At 41.8% G+C, this 11,740-nt stretch overlaps 1 protein-coding gene across 1 annotated transcript in view; it reads right to left on the reverse strand.

The window, feature by feature from the left end:
- Window positions 1–2,424: 2,424 nt before the first annotated feature.
- The window catches only part of AGBL1 (ATP/GTP binding protein-like 1), a 27,855-nt gene continuing 18,539 nt past the window's right edge, over window positions 2,425–11,740 (reverse strand). Inside the window, exons 3-5 of the mRNA XM_011996453.1 lie at window positions 10,232–10,363; window positions 5,902–5,995; window positions 2,425–2,626 (exon numbers count right to left, since the gene is read on the reverse strand). Of these exons, the coding sequence (XP_011851843.1) occupies window positions 2,425–2,626; window positions 5,902–5,995; window positions 10,232–10,363 (428 nt within the window). The remainder of the gene's footprint in view (window positions 2,627–5,901; window positions 5,996–10,231; window positions 10,364–11,740) is intronic.

The raw sequence follows: 11,740 nt of genomic DNA on the forward strand, positions 1-11,740 counted from the left end.
GGTCTTGAGCAACACACTTTCTGACTTCCTGTGTCCTTGGGGTAGCTCCAGAGAAAGTGAAGGTGAGGGGTGAGGGAGCCATCCCAGCCTATGGGCAGCCCCGAGTCCTCTTTCTCGAAGTGTGGAGCAATGGTCAGAGAATACAATGGGCTTCAAGACCTGGCCTCTGCTAGGAAGATCCAACCCATTTCCAATTGCCTATGATATTTATGAAGCAAGGCAAGCCAGCAGAGTCTAAAATCCTGGGAGACACACTGATGATAACATCTGATAACCCAGCTTCAAAGGTTAGGTTCAATATTACACTGTGAGAATACAACAGGATCAGAGGGGATGTGGCTGTGCTTTGGAAAAGGTCAAGTGTGTGGCCAGTGGAAGTGGTCCTTATCATTATCAAAACCCTCAGGCCTGTCCTGGGAATGAGGGCACAAAGGGACAGCCTCCAGAAGAAAGTGTTGAGACATGGAGTAATCAGAAGCTTTCCTAAGGTCACAAGATGAGTCAGTTGCAGACAAGTCATCTGTCTTTGCCTCAATAAATTTCCCTACTTAGTGAGTCTGGACAGCTCAAAGACAGCTTTAGTGCAGATAAACAAGCTTGTCCACAGTGGAACAAACGAGCGAGAGGTAGCACACTCTGGCCCAGTGTCATTTCCTCCTCCCTACTTCTATAAAAAGCACCCCCAGAAATGTTTAAGCCCCAGCTGAGTTCACTAACAGACCAAACACTGGAAGCCTATTTCAAATAGATGGCAAAGTTTTAATGTGAATGCTGTCCCCACACGCCCCTCCAATTCAGATCTTTCCCTTCCCCAATCTCTGTCGGTTCCCCCAGACAACTCTAAATAATAGAAAAGACTCTGAACTTTTTTCTTCCCTCCAGTGAGAGTAACTCTGCTCCCTTTCAAGCCAGTAGCTGCTGCTTCGCAGTCTCTCAGAGTGAGTTCTCTCCCAGAAGTCACCTCACTCCCTCATGCAGTAGAGCCCTTGGGAGGTGTGCCAACTGATGTTTCACACATGTTTGGATGGGGCAGAACCCCGCATGTACAGCCAGCCTGCAATCGGGGGAAAAAGGTAACAAATATGAAGTGCCTAGCATAGCACCTACTCAGTACATTCAGGCTTTCATTCATTACTACATAGGGAATTCACTAATAATTTTTCTATTAAAGTATTTCTTTTCAATTTTAATTTTATTCATTTTTTTTGAGACAGAATCTCACTCTATCTCACAGGCTGGAGTGCAGTGGCACGATCTTGGCTCACTGTAACCTCTACCTCCTGGGTTCAAGTGATTCTCCTGCCTCAACCTCCCAAGTAGCTGGGATTACAGGCGCCCACCACCATGCCCAGCTAATTTTTGTATTTTTAGTAGAGATAAGGTTTCATCACATTGGCCAGGCCAGTCTCAAACTCCTGACCTTAGGTGATCCACCCACCTCAGCCTCCCAAAGTGCGGGGATTACAGGCATGAGCCTGTAATTTATTTATTTATTTATTTATTTATTTATTTATTTATTTATTTATTTATAAGACAGGATCTCAATTTGTCCCCCAGGCTGGTGTGCAGTGGCATAGTCATGACTCACTGTAGCCCCAAACTCCTGGGCTCAAGCAATTCTCCCAACTCAGCCTCCTGAGTAGCTAGAACTACAGGTGTGCACCACCACACCCAACTAATTTCTTATAGAGACAGGGTCTACCTATGTTGCCCAGGTTGGTCTCAAACTCCTGGCCTCAAGCGATCCTCCCGCCTTGACCTCCCAAAGCACTAGGATTACAGACGTGAGCCACCATGCTCGGTCTCGTTTGAATTTAATTAAGAGCCTATTATCATCTAGGTACTGGGCTAGGAGGAATGGAAAATAACAAGATACATATAATTTGATTTCTACTTTAGGAAATATAGAATTTAGAGAGGAGAAAAGACACCCAGGCCAACATAGTACAGGGTTCAATAGAATGCACGTTCAAAGGTTGAGGAGAATAGATTCCTTTTCTCTGGTGAAATGGAGCAGGTGGCATCCAGTGAAGTCTGGAGACTGGGTAGGACTTCTACCACTGCACAAGGCAGCATGGCATTCCAGAGGAAGGGAGAGACGTGGGGAAGAAGAGGGAATGCCACACTCAGGGACAGTTGGCTGGAAAGAGAGATGAGAGCAGGGATGAGAAACCAGTCTGGAAAGGGAAGCTGAGGCACATTTCTGATGGCTTTGAAGTGAAGGGAGACCAACTAGAGGGCTATCATAGCAGTCTAAGTCTGACCATAACTGCTCCCACTAGCATGGGACTCATGAGGAGCCAAAGGAAGGAAGTAGGCACAAGTCGACACAAGTGTGTGCAGCATGGGGGGTATTTGGGAAGTGGAGGAGGCCTGAAATAGCTGCCTGCCTTGGGGCGAGGGCTGGCACAAGGCCACAGAGGGTTAGTGACATTGCTCTTCATGTCCCTTCTCTCTAGCAGGTATGTGGTTGGAGCTTCTGTTGTAAATCTTGCCCTGCGTACTATCTGGAGACAGGGCTTCATTGGAGGACAGCTGCACATCTAATTTTAGGTTCATGCTAGAGAAGTAGGGCAGGTTTAATCTCCACAGGAGGGAGGAGTCATCGTGACACAACACTGGGCATCTGCTCCCACAAAGACATCCCGGAATAACTCTCCCATAGCATGCTAGCATTTGGAGGATGATACGTAGTAGAGCTATCCATGTCCCTTGACATGCTATTTCATCCCCTCCCTGCAAGACCCCCTCGAGCCCACAGGTTCTGTCATCCAAATGGCTTGAGTAGAATTCATCTGGGTATGTCTTAGTTACCATTCATAGGATCGAGTTTGTGAAAGATGGAAATTGGCAGGAAGTTCTCATCTCCAGACTCTTCCCTAGCTTCTGCTGTCTGATCTTGCAGCAGACAACCAGATATCCCACAGTATTTGTACTAATAATGATTAACAATGTCATAGCATGTCAAAGCGCACAATGTCTTTACACATTATTTTTTATTGCCCATGATAAACCTAGGAGGTAAGACTTGACATTCATGCTTTAAGAAATGTCAAAGTTTAGTTAAGAAAAGTTAAATGACTTGCCAAGGAATCTGGTACAAGGAGGCTTACAGAGCAGGTCTTCCAATTTCATTACCTTTGTTCTTATCTTGCTGTTGATGAGTAAGGATAAGATAGAAAACAAGGTAGCTTTGGGAAAGAATTCAAAAGCAGAGGGAATAGATATTTAGCCTTTGAGAGGAAATAGCCATTTGACGGAGGAGTAAAACTGCTCTATCATTAAGCAAATTGTTCCACGGGTATAAGCCATTTAGATGGAAAAGAAATTTAAGCAAACTTTAACTACATATGATTGTCTTACATATGATGGTTGTAGAAATAAAATGCTGGCAATAGACTGTGTAAGATACGCCAGTGGTGGCTTAAGAGCTGAGGCTCATCTGTTAGACAGGGTTTAAATCCCAGCTCTCCCACCTAAAACACAGAGTGTTACTTAACTTCTTTCAGTTTCAATTTATTTTCCAGTAAAATTGGGGGCAATAATAGCACCTGTCTTGCAGAGCAGATGAGAGGCTCAAAGGAGGTAATGCATGCTCAGAGCTTAGCACAGTGCAGGGCACCTAATAAACACCATGCCAATGACAGCTGTATTGTAATGGTTAGTGGAAAAGCCTCTTTCCTACAGAGGTTTGGTTTTAATATGGCATTAGACTGAAGAAGGGGAACCACTTTGCCCAAAATTTACAGAACAAACCAGACATGTAGAAATATGTCTGGGGTCCCTGGAAGGCTCCTTTTGTTATTGGAAGCACCCTACTCCCACTCCATTAATCCCTGGTGTTACTTTCCCACTTGCCTCTGGCACTTTGATCAAATCTGTGCCTGAATTCAACTCCCTTTGCAGGAGGAAAAGAAAGCATTAAAAATGGCAACTAGCATGAGTCTCTGAGGAGGAGGTTTCTGTGCTTTGTTGATTTCTCGCCCCTACCCCACAAGCTTGGCCTGAATGAGGAAGACAATAAAAGCTCTGAGCACCCCAGAAAGGAGAGACCTAGTGCCTTGATACCCATGGTTATATGGGATGAGCTTCCTAGGGGAGCTTTCCAAACAGCATGGTACCCAAGTGGCAAAGAGGAGAAGACTGAGTGAGACCCGCATGTGGATGAGCCCAGCACACATCACAGAGATTTTCACATAATCTGAAGGAAGAAACAAGATATTCCTGACCTTCTGAACAGCTGAATTATGATAGCATCAGATTAGAAGAAGCCTTGTGAATAGGGCAGAAAGATAAAGTTCATAGATTGGTAACCAAAGAACATGTTGAGACTGCAGATGTCAGCAGCAAAGGCCTGCACAGAATGATAAAAATGAGACATATCCAACTCATATATATGTCCAAATGGACATGAGATGATTGAGGACAGTCTGTGTGTTTCCATCAACACCCCGGCACTGCCATGGCTTCTTAGAACTCAGATATACCTCAGGAAGCGGCGGGAGAAGAGTGAAATCCCTGGATGAACCAAAGAATCACTAATTTGAGTTAGATTCCTGATAAGACACTGGTTTATATTTCTTGTTATCTGGCATAAATGTAAATTTAAAACAGAGTGAAGTATAATTATAGAAAATAAATTTTTTGGTCCCTGAGTTTTTTATTTTGAAGTTTTTTACCTACTAGATGAGGGTTCTTAGTAGAATTTAATTGAATTTCACTTTGCAATAAATTCACACCCTAGAGAAGATGCTTTCAAAATGAGAGACGTAGAACACTGATCCCCTCTCCTTCCCCTAAAAAAAGTGATCTCAAAAAAAACAAAAAAAGACAGTTCCCCGACTAAATCAATTTTGGATCAGGGTATACTAAATAACAGATATTCTCAATATGTGTTGGCTTTACAAAGACTCTGAGAAGTCTTACAGTAAAGAAACCAGTATTCAATCCAGTATTTCTCAACTTATTGGATGAGATTTTTTTTTCACTGAGATATAATGTATTTCACTCTAGGAAATGCTTGGTGTAGAGAGCTGCAGGTGAGAATGGATGATAATGGCATAACTGTAGTGACCCAAGAGAAAAATAATCAGGTGGAACATGAGCCTAAGATTTATGCTAGGATGCAGAAAATATCATGGTTGGGCATGGAAATGTTACTCGCCAAATGACCCCATCTATCTTGGAAATTGGCTGAATTTCTTCTAATATTCTTTCAAGGTCCTCGCTGAGTCACTCCCATAAATGATGGATCTTAATGGTCCCGAATATCTCTAAAGCCTTCATGTCTAACCATCTCCCTTTTTAACTTGATGATTCACTCCACTCCAGCAAGCAGAGGCAGGGAGAACAGGCTGAGTTTCATTTTCCAATCATAAAAATACATCTCAAGACTAGCACATGACCATGATGGACTATTATAAGGCCCAGAACTCATGCCAGAAGTTTAACTGGCTGTCTCTTTAGAGACCCTGTCATTTCTGAAATGTCTTTTGAGGATTATATTTATTTATGGTAGAGTTGCTATGAGTAAAATGTATATACCTGAGGGCTTCAGGCAAAAATAACATGAGGTTTTGAGTCTGAAAGATCTGGATTCAAATCTCAACTCTACTATTTCCTAGCACGGTGACCTTGGATAAGGCTCTCGACACATTTTAACCTCCTCGTCTGAAAAACAGAATAATAATATACCCATTCAGGGTTATCATGAGAATTAGAGGAAATGACTCATGGGTGTGGAGGGATGTAAGCTGGGAAGGGATAAAGACATGGTACCATATTTCCAAGGGAGAAATGATCACTAAACTGAGCTGGAAACATCATGAAAATATATGTGGGGCGATCTCCATCTCTCCGTCTGTTACAAAAAGGGCAGAAGTATTACATAGCACTCTGTACCTGATTGTTTGGGTGCGCTTTTGGGTATAAGGAGTAATAACCTTGAAAAGCAGTTCCATGGCTCCGTTAATTCCCAGCATGGCTCCCATGGAGACTAAGAAAGACAAAAGCACAGTAGTTATGGTCACAAATGGATGAGTTAAGGCTCAATACCTCCTTTAAATCTTTAAGGGGCAACCTGATAAACAAGATAGCTCCCTTTCTTTTCTACCCTGGTTGCACGTTCCTCTACAATTTCATACTCGGGTCTCCCACATGACTAAGGTAATGACTTGACTATGCTCCAACTAGAATGTCAATGAAGAATCAGTTCTTCCTGCCCAGCAGTAACTAGACTGGGAAATTTTTGCCTTTTTGGCCAACTGGGTGGTTATAAAAACATTGCCATAGATCTGAATGATAGAAAGAAACTCAAAAGAGGTATCTGGTTAGATAAATACAACTTTTGGATGTTACTCTTGTCTCCAAGGATGCCCCAGCTTCTCTCCAATATTCCCAGGACCCTACTCCACTTAGATCACTTTAGGTAGAGCTCTGCTCATGTCAAAAAATAAGGAGTCCACAGGACACAAAATAGAGCCAGTAAGCAGGAGGACAAAATTTTCAGTGGTACAAGGAAAGAGGGTTATCTTTTAAGGTGTGACTCTTGTCTGTCTTTCCTCCATTGGACTTGTGTTTTTAAGACAAAGGCCTATGAATGCCTCGTGCTTTAGGCTAGCCTTGATCTGAGAAAAGTAGGAACAAGAAATCTTAGAGAAGCAAAGAGAGGGAAACAAGGGTGGCTGACACTGAATTGCTCCAACCCTCAGGAAAGGGAGCTAAATGGAAATCTGAAGACTCCTCATCCCACTACAGTCTTTCAGATAGGGACTGCGACTGATGTCTTTGCTATTGCAGAGTGCATGTTCCTGGAACATCCACTATGCATATGTCCCTCCTGAGGCTAGTACATGAAGTAATTGCCTGGATCAAAATTCAGAGATTTGGCATCCTAGTCCGGTCCATCAATCTTCCACTCTTGTGGCTACTCACTCAGCTCTTGCTTCCGAACTGGGAAAACATACTAGAGAAAACTCTTGGCAAGTAATTCAAAAAAACTCTGGTATTGAGTAAGGGAAGAGTTAATTTTAAAAGCACTGATTCTAACATGGAAGATTTTAGGCTTGAAATTGGAAGAAGATAACAATAAGAAATCCTCACTGAGTTCACTTTTGTGGGTGCCTGTCCGAGGTTAAAGCTCTGGCAGCTCTGTAAACATCCTCATTAGCCATCTGAGAACTTCTGAAGGGTTCATTGGCTCTCACAGACTCAATAGGGTTCCAGCCAACTCCTTCTGAAGATAGGAGCTGTTTAGAAAGCTTTGCTGGAACATTCAACAGTGGCTAATAATTCATGGAAAAGATAGTAATCTACAGGCTTCTTGAACTCTGCTCGCCTCTCATCAGTAAAGTCAATGTATAGAGAGTAACAGTATAATTTTTTTAAATACCTTATGGAACAGTGAGTTGGTATAATCAACAAAGGCTTAGAAGATGAATCAGATAGCCACCTCCTCATACCCACAGGAAAATCCCAGGACTTATCAGAACTCCAGCTGAAGGAATTTTTCTATATCTCCATAACCATTATATTTAAGGAAGGCAAGTTTTTCAGCCTATTTATGCTTTAGGAAACCAGGAAATGCTTCACATTTCAGTCTGCTGGCACACTACAAACATGGGTTGCACACCTTCTGTCTATTCGTTAATGAGAGTTGTCCTTTATACAAAGCCACAGTTCCTCTTTTCCTTTATTAGAGTTGGGTGTATACAAATCTACTCAGCCTTTCCCCAGTGCTCTCTGGTTTTCAGGTCAATATATGGGAGATGGGTGAGTAGAGGCTCTATCTGTGAACAAGGATTCAAGCATCTATCCCGTTATTCCCCCAGAAAGACTTTCTTTTTATGAGTCCTCCATGTTTATTAAGAGAATTTACCAACGAAAATCAAGTTATTGTGGCCGGGCACAGTGGCTCACACCTGTAATCCCAGCACTTTGGGAGGCTGAGGTGGGTGGATCACCTGAGGTCAGGAGTTCAAGACCAGCGTGGCTCTGGCTTTACTAAAAATACAAAAATTAGCCAAGTGTAGTAGTGAACACCTGTAATCCCAGCTACTCAGGAGGCTATAAGGCACAAGAATCATTTGCACCCAGGAGACAGGCTGCAGTGAGCCGAGATCGTGCCACTACATTCTAGCCTGGACAACAGAGAGAGATTGTCTCAAAAAAAAAAAAAAAGAAAAAGAAACAAAAGAAAAAAAAATCAGGCATTTTAGTCATTCTTGGGGTAATTAGAAATAAAAAGTCACCTATTAACTCCCCATATCTGTACTCATTCTACTACTTCAAAAGAGTAAGGGAAAAGTATAGGGCAGGGAAGAGAAACTAGCAATTATCAAGCAGTTGCCATGTGACAAACATGCCCATGAACATTCTCCGATTTACCCCATCTACCAAGTCTATGAGCTCCACTATGGCTAATCGTGTCCACTCTTAAATTCATACGTTAAAGCTCTAATCTTCAGTACCTCAGAGTAGGACTATATCTGGAGATAGGGCCTTTAGAGAGGGAATTACGTTAAAATGAGGCCATTAAGGTGGGCCCTAGACTAATGTGGACTTATGTCCTTATAAAAAGGGGGAATTTGAACACACAAAGAAATATCAAGAAAAAAAGCACACAGTAGTTCACGCCTGTGACCCCAGTACTTTGGGAGGCCGAGGTGGATGGATCACCTGAGATTAGGAGTTCAACACCAGCCTGACCAACATGGTGAAACCCTGTCTCTACTGAAATACAAAAACTAGCCAGGCATGATGGCAGCTCCCTGCGATCCCAGCTACCCGGGAGGCTGAGACAAGAGAATTATCTGAACCTGGGAGGTAGAGATTGCAGTGAGCCAAGGTCACACCAGTGCCTGGGCAACAGAGTGAGACCTCATCTCAAAAAAAAAAAAAAAGTGAGAAAATACATTTCTGTTGTTTAAGTCACATAGACTGTGGTATTTTGTTAAGGCATTAAGGCAGCCCTAGCAGAGTAATAGTAATCATTATTACTACTATGATTTTGTAAAGGATGAAACTGAGATTCAACACGTTAAGTACTCATGCTTCATGACTCATAAGAAATAGAATCACAGTCAAACTCAGGTCTTTTTGGCTCTAAGCCCACGTTCTTTCCTATCGACTATATAACCTTAAATAACTGTCACTTTCATTTCATAGGAAGGGAACTCAGAAAGAAGAAATGAAAGTCTATGCTCATTACATATGAGATAGGAGATATAGGATCTAATGTATTAGTAAAAAGTTTCCATATGGAATAGAATTACCATGAGCTCTGGAGTTAGAAATTCCGCCCTCGTGACTTTTTATCTATATGAATTCAAGCAATTGCTTCACCTTTTTTTTTCTTTTTAAGACAAGGTCACCCAGGCTGGAGTGCAGGCGCACGATCACTGCTCACTGCAGCCTTGACTTCCTGGGTTCAAGTGATTCTCCCACCTCAGCCTTCCAAGTAGCTGGAACTATAGGCACATGCCACCACACCCAGCTATTTTTTGTATTTTTAGTAGAGACCAAGCTGGTCTCAAACTCCTGGGCTCAAGCGATCTGCCCACCTCATCCTCCCAAAGTGCTGAGATTACGGCGTGAGCCACCGTGCCTGGCCCTGCTTTACTCTTTAAAGTTTCTCCTTCTAAGCTGTACAATTACGGGTCTAAATACAAAATTGCTATGATAATTAGAAATAAATCAAATCAGGAGATAGCAAATAAGTATCAGCTGAGCTATAATGTTCCTAATAATTACCTGGAGGACCCTGTTGAGAAGGATCACAGGTTTTTTTAAATCGTAAGGGATGTTGTAATCAATGAGCAATTTCAGGAATATGGTAGGGAGATCTGTGATGCGAGAGTCATTCTACCCAGATACAACACTTCAATGTGACAAGGACTAAATAAAGTCTGCCCTTCTCCTGTCATATCTTTTTTACCTTGTAGTACTCATAGAAAAGCCTAGAATGCTGTAATGTGTGACTATCAAGAAGAAACAATATTGAAGTCCATCTCTAGGAGCAGACTCAAGAGCTCTACCTGGCTAAGGATAAAATGAAGAAATAACTTCTCACCTCCACAGCCTCTGGATTGTCAGTCTCCTTTATTTATCTGGCTGGGACCATCATGTGAATCCCTCACCCATGCTTTTCTTCCAAGCAGACCCTCAAGCAGTTTCCATGTGTCCCAGCCCTGGTTTGGAAGCCATCCCCGAGAGCCACAATAGAGTCACTTACCACTGGAGGCAAACACACGCAGAGCCCAGAGACAGTGAAGGAGGTTCTGGCCATGGGATAAGTTCTTCCTGGCCAGAATCAATGTCACATCAAGTGCTTCCAATTCCAGGGCCTTCCGTCCAATCTTTTTATCTAAGAACACAAATCAATCTATCTTAGCTGCACTTCACATTGATTCTGGATTGTACAATGTGTGGAGTGGAAGAAGGGGAAGATGGTGAAGGAGGAAGATAATCATAGCCAAAGACATTTTTCAAACCTAGTGACAAATGCTGCTAAATATGTACCCACTAGAACCAAATGAATCAAAAGAGCTAATTCAGGCTACACATATTTACGTGGAAGCTTGCGGGTTGAATAACTCTCAAGCCCCTATATTTAGGTTGTCCTCATACATTAACCACAGTTCAAATGGGAATAAAGTTTTTTCTTTAAGACAATTCTAGAATTGAGAATATTTAATATTAATATAATTCTTGATATAACATTCAAATGTAATGTGTCAACTTGTACTGGATCTTGCTTTGAATATGTCTATAAAAGACAGTTGGGAACATTTGGAGAAATTGGAATGAATGTAAATTACGCATGTATTTTTAATTTTATTAGGTTTGTAATAATGGTATTGTGATTATGTAGGGAAATGTCTCTTTTCAAAGAAATGCACTTGAAAGGATTTAGGAAGAAAATGCTACCTGCAATTTCTCTTAAAATATTTCAGATAAAAATAAATAGGTGAAGAAAATATGGCAAAATGTTAACAATGGTTAGAACTAAGTTTTATGTATATAAGAGGCCATCTTTCTATATGAGAGAAAGTTTTCATAATAAAAAGTCAAAACACATTTTTAAGAAAATAAAATTTTCACCTCTAATATTTCTTTGTTTCATTTTTATAATACTTTAATTTCTAGGGTACATGTGCACAACGTGCAGGTTTGTTACATATGTATATGTGTACCGTGTTGGTTTGCTGCACCCATCAACCTGTCATCTACATTAGATATTTCTCCTAATGCTATCCCTCCCCCAGTCCTCCACCCCTTGACAGGCCCTGGTGTGTGATGTTCCCTGCCCTGTGTCCAAGTGATCTCATGGTTCAATTCCCACCTATAAGTGAGAACATGCGGTGTTTGGTTTTCTGTCCTTGTGACAATTTGATAAGAATGATGGTCTCCAGCTTCATCCATGTCCCTGCAAAGGATACGAACTCATCTTTATTATGGTTACATAGTAGTCCATGGTATATATGTGCCACATTTTCTTAATCCAGTCTATCATTGATGGACATTTGGGTTGGTTCCAAGTCTTTGCTGCTGTGAATAGTGCTGCAACAAACATACGTGTGCATGTGTCTTTGTAGTAGCATGATTTATAATCCTTTGGGTATATACTCAGTAATGGGATTGCTGGGTCAAATGGTAATTCTAGTTCTAGATCCTTGAGGAATCACCACACTGTCTTCCACAATGGTTGAACTAATTTACACTCCCACCAACAGTGTAAAAG

The sequence above is a fragment of the Mandrillus leucophaeus genome, unplaced genomic scaffold (assembly GCF_000951045.1).
Source record: "Mandrillus leucophaeus isolate KB7577 unplaced genomic scaffold, Mleu.le_1.0 Scaffold514, whole genome shotgun sequence".
NCBI lineage: Eukaryota > Metazoa > Chordata > Mammalia > Primates > Cercopithecidae > Mandrillus > Mandrillus leucophaeus.